The sequence below is a fragment of the Talpa occidentalis genome, unplaced genomic scaffold (genome assembly GCF_014898055.3).
Source record: "Talpa occidentalis isolate TD23 unplaced genomic scaffold, MPIMG_talOcc4v2.1 talOcc4.3, whole genome shotgun sequence".
Lineage (NCBI taxonomy): Eukaryota > Metazoa > Chordata > Mammalia > Eulipotyphla > Talpidae > Talpa > Talpa occidentalis.
The window spans coordinates 147,237,339-147,249,463 of NW_023603184.1; the positions used below are offsets into that span (position 1 = coordinate 147,237,339).

Below are 12,125 nucleotides of genomic sequence, written 5' to 3' on the forward strand. Positions count from 1 at the left end.
ATTAGCGATGGCGCCCTCTCACATGGCCTTGTCTCAGAGACTTTGCGCGAAGCTCAGATGAAAAGCAAGAAGCCTCAGAGGCCTAGTCTCCCTTCTCTGATCACTTTGCCCCATTCTGATGAGGCCCCTGATGGCTGAAAGGTCCTACACAAGCTGCCACCACTGAGCCCCCAGGTGAGCTGCAGCCTTTAGGTGTCCTGGGGTGTCCTGCTTGCGGTGGCGGGGGTGCGGGGAGGAGCAAGTGGTGTGGAAGGAGAGCGAAGCTGACCGCCAACTCCAGTCTGGACGCCACCGCTGACTTGCTGTGTGGCCTTGCTCCAGCCACTCACCTGCCCCAGTTCTCAGTCTCTTCAGATGTAGGGCAGGGCAGCCAACAGCCTTCCCACTTGTAAGTCACACAGTTCTGATGAGATGTGTGTACAGTGCTTTGTAAGTTCTGGAAAACTCCACAAAGTTCTGGGCATCACAGTGATTAAAATGCGTGGCTGTTCTCACCTGGTGGTCCCTGAGGCAGGTCCTGCTCCTTGCGTCTGAGGTGCCGGTCTCAGCTCCTTTCACCCTGGCTTGGCGTTGCCCCGGGGCCTCACTCTGTACCCAGCAGGATCTGTGACCGTATGTTGTCCGACACCAGGGGTGAGCCTGGGGTGGGGGGGTCCACTCAGCACAGCGGTGTCCAGTTGTGGGGAATGGCGGGGGGGAATTCATCACATTTTTGAACAAGTGTTTGTCATCACATGACAACGTCAGCGCTTGTCCGTGCAGCAGTGTCTGTTGAGTCCCCGTGCGTGGCCGACGTTGAGCTGAGTGCGGGTAGTGAACGGTCAGCAGGAACAAGGGTCCCTGCCTCGGTTCGTCTGCGCTGAGGCAGGGAAAGACATGGAAGCACAAATAAAATGAGGTTTGTGGCTTCTCAGTTGTGGTGAGTGCCGAAGAGGAAAAATAAATAAAAAAGGAAGAGAGGTATGAATTTTCAGGAGGGGTTGAGATTTTAAATAGGGTGAACCAAGAAGGCCTCGTCCAGAAGGTGACTTTGTGTAAAAGCCGAAGTAATCCAAGGGGGTTTGTCTTTGGGAGAGGCCTGGGGACCAGCACATGCATATCTAGCAGAGAGGAACAGCACAGAGGTTGTGGTGCAGAATCGTTGGAGGGAGGTCAGGGGTCATGGCATGGGCATGCCCATCAGGCAAGGCCTGTGCATCACAACCAGGCTGGTGGCCAGGGTGGCAGTGATGGGGTGTGTATGTGTGTGTGTGTGTGTGTGTAAGAACATCTGCCATATGTCTTTAAAATGATAGTGTCTGTGGTCATATTTTATAATGAAAGAAGCTTATTGGCAAGCCTTGTCAAGAACTCCCTGTGGAAATATCAATTGCTTTTCTTGGCTCCAAGGTATTTCCTGAACAGTGTCCCAAGTGTGCCATTAAGGGATTTGAAAGTTTGTTAAAACATGTGTGGCAAGTAAGTGCTGTCGCTGAAGCCCGGCCAGAGGAGCCAAGGATGCAAAGCAGCTCCTAGGTGGAGTGGAGACCTGCGGTAAGCGGGAGCCAGGGCTCTGGAGGCAGCTAGGCCGGCCGGCTGTTGTCTCCTCACAGAGCCTCCTCAACAGCCGCTCCAGCAGCAGGGACCTGTGGACTTAGGTGTATGGAAACCTCTGGAAAAGCTCCAGACACCAAGCCGATAGCACCCCACTGCCCCAGAGGAATGTAAGAGAATTTACTTGCTGAAACAGAATTTTCCAGTGCTAATAAAGACTTGCTCTTTTTATAAAATTTAAAATAGCAGTCTTCAAAGACGACTTTTCTGCTCTTTTCTGTATCAAAGAACAGGAAAACTGAAATGTTTCATTCTTTGAGTTTGGGCAAACTAGCATTGATGGAAATGTGACTTGGCATTTTTATTTAGGGTTCCACTTGAATTGTTTGGTTATGGCGTCTCTTGCTTCCCAATTTTTGAAGCACCTTGTATTAATTTTTAAAGGAAGGGGGGAAATTGAGTCAAATAGTTTTGAAGGGCTCAGTTCCTTTTCTTGATTCTGGTGAGTTTGCTCTTTGCAGTTGATCTAATTTACAGCTCATCAGGGTGGTCCACTTCCCCGTCCTGCTCCCCGCTTGCTACTTCACAGGTTTCCAGGGGTCAGCAAAAGTCCTTGGAAACCGCGCAGACCTCGACTTTCTCTTTTCATCGAGGCATTCACGCCTTTTCTTGTGAAAACTGTTTTTCATAGTTAGGAACAGTTAACTTTATGGTTACATTTGAGTTAATACTGAAACTAGAGTTACAATTTATATAGATAGGAAGGCCTAGAATTACTTGAGAAAAATGTGTTTATTTGTCTTCTAACTATTCACCGGCATTTATACTTGCTGCTTATGGCGCTAAGTCAGCTGCGATCAACTCACTGGGGCCTCTGTCCTGGCTCCCAGCTGCTCTGGGTCATGTCACATCATTTAGACAACATGCCTCTTGCTGCTTAGTGGGTGTTTTATATAATTCTTGTAATTAAAAAAAAAAAAAGGCTCTCTGACCCCCAGAGCTTAAGGATTGCAGCCTGCTGGAAAAAGGGGCCACCTTTTCCTCTTGGCATGCCGCTGCACCACCCTCTTGCCCAGTTCCACCCTGAAGGAGACAGCGGGCAGATCACAGGTCTTTCCTTGGTAAAACCAACCGTAGGATACGTCTGACACGTTCCTCTCTCTGTATGTGTGTGTGTACATGCACACGCACGCGTGTGTGTTTGAAGAGGGGAGGTTCAAGGAAATGAGATTTAGTAAGTGTTGTAGTGTGCTATTTCTTAAGCATTTTTAGTAGCTGCAAGTGACATTTTTATTTCATGTCAGTCCTTCCCAATGGACAGCTGCCCCTGTTTTCACTGTTTATTTTTATTAGCAGCCTTTATGTGATGCTCACTCCATCCTGTTCACAGAACAAGACTGAGAGTAGAAAGTTCAGCGTGGGCCAGTGGCTTGGTTCCCTCACTAACCCGTTTGTGTCCAGAAGCTAGGCTGACTCTCCCAGGGAGAAACAGTGCCGCCTGTGGCTCTCCGGCAAGTGTAGTCAGTTGTCCTGCTTTCTCAGGTTTGTGGAGGGCACCCCAGGAATCGTTGGCCTCGGTGGACAGGTCAGTGATATGACCATTTGCTCAGGAGCGCCTCTGCCCACCCTGGGCCCACAGCTGTTTTGCTCCCTTTCCCTGCCCCTCCCCTGCAGAGCATCTCTGATTAATAGTTGCCTGTTAATTTTGTTTTTTAGTTTATTATAATTATTTTTTTTCCTGGTCCCTTATGTGGTTCGCCTACATTCCTCCTATAAGTGAAACTCAGATATTTTTCTTTTTCCTTCTGACTTATTTCACTGAGCACAATCCCTTATACTCCATCAATGTTGCTGCGAATGGTACGAGTTTATCTTTTTTGATTGCTGAATAATATTGCATGGTGTAGATATGCCACATCTTCTAGATGTGCATTTTCCTATGAAAGAAAAATCTATATGCTTTCCTCTGATTCTCACAGGGATCTGCTAGACTCCAAAGTTGAAAAACCCTGAACTAGGCTTTTCTACTTTTTAAAGGCCAATCCCACAGAAGATCCCACTTCACAAATTCAAGAAAAATTAGGGTACTAGTTTCTAATGTACTTTTTTTTGTCTGGAAAATGTTCTGAAGCTCTCTTGTATGCTGGCAATCTTTTATATTCAACCCCCCCCCCCCGTTTTTCTACCCATTTACCCATTTATTCAGCAACTATTGAGCTAGATTGATTGTGCCAGTTGTTGTAGAATATAAAAAGATGAGGGCCTCCCCTGTGGTGCAGGAGTTAAAGTTTCAGCGCTATCAAGCTATCCCCAGCCACTGTGGCCTGCGTTCAATCCCTGGCCGGGGCGGTGACCCACATGGCACAGCAGACCTCTCCTGTCTCCCGGTGCACCCCTCAGCAGTGGATTTCAGTGGATCTGCCTGTTCTGTTCCCCACTCTGTCTCTGGTGAATCCTCTTACCCCCTCCCCCACCCCTCTGGCCTACATACCAGTTCTTGTATGTATAAATAAATACAATAATTTTTTTTAAAAAGAACATATAAAGGTGAGAGATGTAATTGTTGAGCATTCAGTCTTTTTTTTAAATTAAAATTTTATTTTTATATTCCCCATACAATTGGCAACCCCCTGATTTTGACCCCAATCCCTCCTTTCCCCGACCTCCACCCCCGATAGTGTGTCTCTGGTTCATAGTTGTTTGTTGATTTTGATTGTTGCTTTCTTATAGTTATTCTTTTTCCTGGTCTCTTATTTAAGTTTTCTAGATTCCTGTTATGACTGAGACCATCCGGTATTTTTCTTTTTCTTTCTGGCTTATTTCGCTGAGCATGATCCCTTCCAGTGCCATCCATGTTGCTGCAAATGGCATGTGTTTATCTTTTTTTGATTGCTGAGTAATTTTCCATTGTGTATATGTACCACATCTTCTTGATCCAGTCATCTATTTTTGGGCATTTGGGTTGTTTCCAAAGCTTAGCTATTGTAAACAGTGCTGCTAGAAACATAGGGGTGCAGGTGCTCTTTGGAATTGATGTTTCTGTGTCCTTTGGGTAAATACCTAGGAGTGGAATTGCTGGATCCTATGGAAGCTCTACGTGTAGTAGGTCCAGAAATCTCCACACAGCTCTCCATAGTGGTTGGACCAGTTTCTTTTTAGCTCTTCTGCCCATTTTTTGACTGGATTATTTTCTTTGTTTTTGTTGAGTTTCATCAGCTCTTTGGAGATTTTTGTGATCAGTCCTTTATCATTAGTGTTGTGTGCAAAAATGTTCTCCCACTTAGTGGGGTTTCTCTTTGTTTTTGTTATTGTCTCTTTTGCTGTGCAGAAGCTCTTTAATTTGATGTAGTCCCAGCTGTTTATCTTTGTCTTCACTATCACTGCTTTGGGTGATGTGTCTGTAAAGATGTCTTTGATGTGCATATCATGTAGTGTTTCGCCTATATTTCCTTCTATGTATTTTATGGTTTCAGGTCTTATGTCTAGTTCTTTAATCCATTTTGAGTTGTTTTTTGTGTATGGTGTGAGATAGTAGTCAAGCTTCATTCTTTTGCATGTAGCGACCCAGTTTTCCCAGCACCATTTATTGAACAAACTTTCTTTGCTCCAATGCATATTCTTTGCTCCTTTGTCAAAGATTAGTTGACCATAAATCTGTGGGTTTATTTCTGGATTTTCTATTCGATTCCATTGGTCTGTGTGTCTGTTCTTGTTCCAATACCATGCAGTTTTGATGATTATGGCTTTGTAGTACAGTTTGAAGTCTGGGAGTATGACGCCTCCATTCCCTTCTTTTTTTTTTCAGGAGAGCTTTGGCTATTCGGGGTTTTTGGTGATTCCATATGAATTTCATCAGTAATTGTTCCATTTCTTTGAAGAATGACATTGAAATTTTGATTGGAATAGCATTGAATCTGTTTATTGCTTTTGGTAGGATGGCCATTTTAATAATGTTTGTTCTTCCAATCCATGAGCAGGGGATGTCTTTCCATTTCTTTGTGTCTTCTTCTATTTCTTTTAACAGTGTTTATAGTTTTCTTTGTATAGGTCCTTTACCTCTTTTGTTAGATTTATTCCCAAGTATTTGATTTTTTTTTGTGTTTTGATAATAAAAGGGATTTTTTTTTTTTAATTTCTTCTTCAGATTTATTGTTTGTGTATAGGAAGGCTACTGATTTTTGTGTGTTGATTTTGTATCCTGCCACTTTACTGAACTGCTTGATGAGTTGAATTAGTTTTTCTGTGGAGTTTTTGGGGTTCTCTATGTATATTATCATATCATCTGCAAATAGTGATAGTTTGACTTCTTCTTTTCCTATTTGTATTTGAGCATTCAGTCTTATCAGATAGGGTAGCCGGATACATGGATAACACTAATACAGTCAAGAGACAGAGAAGTGCTCAATTGTTTTGAGCAGGTCAATTGTTTTGTGACTTAGACAAGAAAGAAATTACTCATGCCTGGGTCTGGCAGGAGGGGCGGGAAGGACCTGGGAAGACAGTGGGTGGGTCCTGGGTTGTAGAAAATCTAGGCCATTTGGAAGAGGTCTTGAGAGAGAGTTAGATGTCAGATATGTGGAGATGTTAGATGCTCTATGCCTTCTGGTTCTTTCTTCATTCAAAAGAAACTTGAGTGCACACTACACATTATTTCAGGCCTTGCCGTGATTACTTCATGAAATTACCAGTTTATCAGGGAAGATATATTTGGAACAAGTCATTTCTTAATTAATTGCTACATTCATTCTTTCAGCATACATTTGAGTGGCTACTAAAAGCTGTTTGCAACTGTTGGAATACTCCACAAAGGAGTGTGATGTTCAGAGTAGCATCTAGAACCTACAAAATCTGCTGTTATTGTTTATTTTGCTGGTGTTGTAGATGGGTGGCTGTTTTTGCAGTGACTAAACAGAGTCTGGTGTGATTTGATCTAGTGCTCATAGAAATCAGAGTTCTGTCACAGGACTGTCATGAGACACTCATTAAATGGATTCATATTTAGATTCTTTCTCTTCCTTGCTTCATTTTTTAATTGAAATATATTTACCTATAAGATCGTATCACGCTGTGCTCTCCCCGCTGGTATCAGTGCCTGTTGCTGTATGTGCTGTACTGACTACAGGCCTCAGCATGGAGAATTAAGGGCTTATATTTTTTTTATGAGAACTTGCTCACATTTAATTTTTTTTTTTCCATTTTCTCTTCCATCCCTGTGGTTTGTTTGGGGGTGCAGTGACATGCACTGTGCAGTCTCTGTGTTGTCCCCTGCTGTCCTAATCTGTCCTGAGTCATGAGCCCTTGCAAAGCAGCTTGGCTCTGCTGGTGTTCAGGGCCTACGGGGAAAGGGGAGGAAAATGTCCATCAGAAAAATGAGCTGTGGGTGTAGCATTCATCTTAGGCGTCTTGAAGAGCAGAGTGCCCGCTCTGCATTGCTGGATGGATCATCTCCATATGGTGGTCTGTGCTTTGGAAAAGAAAGAGCCTCTTAAACCACCTGGTGAGTGTCTAATGCTGTCAGTGTCTGAGTTTGTTGCTGCTTCCTTAGGAGAAGAAAAATCTGTTCTTTGCCATCCCCCTCCAGTGACTTAGCAGACCATTCCTATCTGTCTTCCTCAGGTAATTAAACCAGAGAGCAATGACAAAGAAACAGAAGGCACTTATGAGTTAGATCTCCCTGAGGAGCTCTGTGGAAGCCATCTCCCGCTCCAGACCCCGAAAGGCTACAGTGGCAGTCCTGATGTCATCATAGAGGCACAATTTGATGACAGCGATGTCGAAGATGGGCCTTGCCACACACAAAACGTTCTCGTTGACGGTGTTAAGAAACTCTCAGTTTGCGGATCTGACAAAGGTGAGTGCTGGACAGCTGTCTCACGTTTTCCTGGAGTCGAATATTTGAGTACGGGAATTCTGTGTGCTGCAGACCGAATCACACAATGCAGTCCACAGCTTCCCAGTTTCCAACCAGGGCAACTTCAAGGGAAGGGAAAACCTTGACAGGCTTCTAGATGCTGGTCGTGAGGAGGGCGATGGCGTGGCCAGTGGCTCTTGTGGCCGCCAATTGCCTGTGTCACCTCCTAGTGGGCTCTGACGGTGTTGGCGGTCAGCCTTGCACGTTCTTGTGATGAGCCCGTTCCCACCCTGTGATAGGTATGAACAAAGTTAAATTGATCTTTTTTAATATAATTTAAAAAAAATTTTTTACATCATTGTTCATTATTAATCAATATTTGCTCCCCCCCCCACCCCAGGTGCAGTCCTCATAGAGTTTCCTTCACCGATGCACCCGGGCACCATCACCTCAGTCCCCTGTGCTCCTCCCTCCCCCATCCCTCTCCCTCCTCCTGCCCCCCGCAAGATGTCTCTGGTTTATAATTGTCTGTTTTTGCTTTGTTGTGTATTGTACTGTTATTATTTTTTTTACACTGACGTCTTTAAATTGATTTTTAAAATCCTTATTAAAAGGCCCTTCATTTTACTCTGGAGTTTGCTCTAACCAGGTCCATTTTTAAAGTATTATTTTGGTGATGAGAATGGCCTGCAGATTATCTTTCTAGATTGTGCAGATTATCTGTACAGAGTGTTTTGATTGTAAACCTTTTGAAAAGCTTGTCTTGTTTTCCCCAAATACTAAGCGTCAATCCTCTGGATGTTGAAGAAAGCATCTGTGAGCACGTGGGTGATAAGGGCCAACCTGACCACACTCTGCGAAGCTTCAGGAAAAGTAGCAGGGAAAGTTCAGGTCTGTCCATGTACAGATCCCTAAAAGGTTTTAAGTGGCGGGAGTATGTTTTCTAGCCAAACTAGTTTACGCTATACCATGAAATGAAAGGATTGACCTGGCTGGGCCAACTCGATTATGAGCTTTTTTATGAGGAAGGAGTTTCTGGCACAGTCCTCACGAAAGCAGGAAGAAATGCCAGAAGATTACCAAAGGAGGATGTTCAGCAGACACCCTGTGACTGGGGTGGGTGAGCACACCTCGCTGACATGCTGCAGAAGGCTGGAGGTGATTTCAGGAAGTGACTGCATCAGGGTCGCCCTGTTTCTCCACTGCTGATGAGGTAGTGACCCGGGGCAGCGAGCTTTTTCTGAAAGCATGTGTTGCTTTTTTGGTGCCAGGTACTACTCATTCAGAAGGACACTCCAACTTTGAGATTCTTTTTGAATGAAGAGACTGCTGTAGCCTCAGTACCCTCCAGGTGTGCTGCGGGGGGAGGGGGAATGGCTCCGGGTTCTTCCTGTTTTGTGATCTGCCTAGAAAACCAGTAGATTCACTGTTCAGGGCCCAGCCAGTCTCATCTGGATGTTAGTCCTTGAAATTTCATTCTTGTGATGTTTCTTCTTTCTTCCTTTCAAAACAGTCATGTGCAGTGACCCTCTTGTGGAGTGCATGGGCATGATTATAAAGATGTTGGCACAGTGAGTCAGGTCTTTTCTATGAGAAGAGAGAGAAGTAACCAGAGCCCTCAATGGTCCAATTCTGCACCCACGAGATCACCAAAGGAGAGAGATAATTGCCAGACAAAGCCAGGAGCACTTTACAGCTCATTTTATCTTTGGCCTGAAACTACTGTGTGTCTGCCTAGCTCTGGGGATGGGATTTGGGAGAACTCGGGCCTCTTGGCCCGGGGACTCCCAGTTGAAGGGATAAGACGCCCTGATTTCTCATGAGTGGTTGGTACTAGTGCAAGGTCAAGGGAGTACCCATGGATGGGCGTGATGGCAGAATTGATGCCTGGGGTGGATACTAATAATCACTTTGTCCTTGGGGAAATTCTGATGCCAAGTGTGCTCGTTGCCCTCTATTATAGCTTTTCTCTCCTCCTCCCTTGTAAGCAAACACCATCGCGTGCTTTCCAGGGTCAGTAGATGCATCCTTTTTCCTTCTTCTTCTTCCAGCCTTCTTATCCTGTTATTTCTATTGCTTTCTCACTAACCCTGACTGAGGAACAGCCTTAATTCTTCGTACAAATTTCTCTTTTCCTGCTAGCCTCTAAATAGAGAGTTTAGGAAACCACATGGCTGTTTCTCATTTCTTGCCCTCTTGATATTTAGGAAAATTGCAATTTGCTCTTTTAAAATCATGGTGTTTTTTAGCATATTCCAACCAGTTTCTCTTCTCTGGATAATAGAAAATCTGGTTATAGTTAGGATGTTAATGCTTTTTGCGCCATTTAAGGTTTTGAAAATTGTTATTGAAACAAACCATAACCTTAAGCTTTTCCTAAGACTTCTAGAAAGGTTCTTTGCTTTGTGTCATAATTGCAAATGGATTATTAATCCTAGTTTACATGTGTGTTCAAGAATGTTTCTTATTTGTGTTTTAGTATCAGTTTTTAACCCAAAACACATGTTCTGTATTGCATGTACCCTCTTTTCCTGGAAAACATTCTCACCTTTAGGATAACTACCAGTTTTTCTGGTCAAGGACCAGATAGCTCCAGTTGTCTGCAGTAAGAGGCTATTATTACATTCAGAAAAAAGTTTCTCTGGGCACCCCAGACTACACACTGCAGATTCTTCTAGGAAGACAGCTGGGATTTGCATCATCCTCAGCCCCTGAGAGAGGGAATGGGCCGCAGATGTGGGTGCCATTTGAGGGGCCCGTCCTGCAACCTCCTGGGGCTGTCCCTTTACCACGTTCCAGGCAGTAGCATTGTCAGCACAGAAATCTGTCATCTGTGTAGAGACGCAGGACAGCCCAAATAAACTTTCCTTGATGTCCATGTTTTAGAGACGCAGGACAGCCCAAATAAACTTTCCTTGATGTCCATGTTTTAGGTAACAATTGCCTGTTTTGCAAACTCCAGAAGATAAAAATTATCACAGCCAGGAGATACAGTAGCTTTGTATCTTTCATCATGGAGAATTGAAGAACAGTCTTGGCTTCTGGGCCTTGGGGATCATGACCTAATCAGGTTGTGATGTGCATTTCCTGCCCTCCTAGCAGGGTCTGCCAGAGGTTTTGTTCAGTTTTCTGGTGTGGAGACAAGTCTCTACTAGCATCCTGATGACTGAACTTGCATTTGAATATAGAGTCAGTCACCCTCTCACTTCTCCCTTCTTTCTCCTGGCCAACTTCAGCTGTTTTCTGAAGGGAGAATCTGGAAGAATCCTTTCTGAGTTTTGAACAGTCCCGTTGCTACTGCTCTAGGGTCTGCCCACATCCCTGCGGGAGGTGGGAAGAGCCCTCCCTGAGGCCCTGTTCCAGTGCCTCCTTTAAGTTCTTTTTCTTAGATAAAAAGTAACTGAGTTTCTGTTTGGCTAAGAAAAGCCAAGCCCATCTGATTCTTCTCCAGAGATACTTTGGGGTCACGGAAATCCCAAGAGCCCTCCTTCCTGATCATCTGGAGGCCTTTCTCCTCTCTAGGAGCCAAGTTTCTTCTTTTCTCTTCTGGTATCTCCAGGTTCGGAGATCAAGTCCTCCCGATCTGTTTTGTTGCACAGCTCTTCACCCTGTATACAGATTAATACAGCTAGAAGGCAGTCATACTTGCTTTCGAAATTAAAAACTAAATATATAGTAATTTCCCATCCACCACAATTTTAGGACATTTTGTACCAATATATCAATTTTTTTTAAAAAAACCAAAGCAAAATCTTGACAAACCTGTGTTAAACAGAAGGCTACAGTAGGGATTTCTGCTTCCATATCCTTCAGACTAGCTGAATCAGGTGTGATTCTGCTAGAAATGATCAGGCCTAACAATATCATAAGACTCAAAGCTGGTACTGGGCCAGCTGCTCCTTCTGGTGAAGTCCCCCAAAGAAATCTATGCACAGGATAAAGCAAAGCAAAGTATTAACTGAGATTTTGACCCAAACCAGATTGATTCCACCCCCCGACACTTCCGCTAGCATTGTGTGAGGCTTCTTACATCTTTTCATTCCTGCCAACAGTTAAAATTATCCAGCCTTCTAATTCGTGTAGTCTAAATTAAAATCTGTGAGTTGTCTTTTCATATCATTTTCCCATTGTCCTATAAGGGCTATGGAATTTCTTATCAGTTCTCTACTATAATAACTCCTTTTCCATTCTGGGTCTTCTCCCATCTGTTCACTTAACAATTTGTTAACTTTGTCAGTGGTCTTTCTTTGAGCAATAGTCTTTATTTTTAATGTGACAAAATTAATCATGTACCTTGTGGGTTTTAGGATTTTCCCTGTAGAGATCATAAAGATAGTCTCCCAGGTAATCCTTTATTCACTTTGTAGTTTTGCCTTTTGCTGAACTTTATGATGCTGATTCTAAATTGACTTTGAGATAATCATCTACATTCTCTCCTCTAAATCTACTTCAAATACTGAACCATCCTTGAATTCTGAGGCTAAATCCTATTTAACCTTGATATATTGTTATTTTAAAAACATACTATTGGATTTATTTAGGCAATATTTAATGTAGAATTTTTGTATCATGCTAAGTGAACCTCTTATTTTCTTGTCAGCATATGATTTTTAGAATGAGATTACTTGCAATATACTGGTCACTCTTTAACTGTTTCTTATTTTTCCAGAAGAGCTTGTATAAAACAGGAATTAACTGTTCCTTAAATTTGGTAGAACTCACTGTTGAATGTTTGCACCTG

The 12,125-nt window shown here is 43.5% G+C and overlaps 1 protein-coding gene across 5 annotated transcripts in view; it reads left to right on the forward strand.

Moving 5' to 3' along the window:
- The window catches only part of DIS3L2 (DIS3 like 3'-5' exoribonuclease 2), a 282,840-nt gene that overhangs the window by 82,579 nt on the left and 188,136 nt on the right, over nt 1-12,125 (forward strand). For all 5 annotated transcript variants that reach the window (XM_054700163.1, XM_037524233.2, XM_054700164.1 and 2 more), the window contains one exon: nt 7,150-7,384. In XM_054700163.1, coding sequence (XP_054556138.1) covers nt 7,150-7,384 — 235 coding nt within the window. The remainder of the gene's footprint in view (nt 1-7,149; nt 7,385-12,125) is intronic.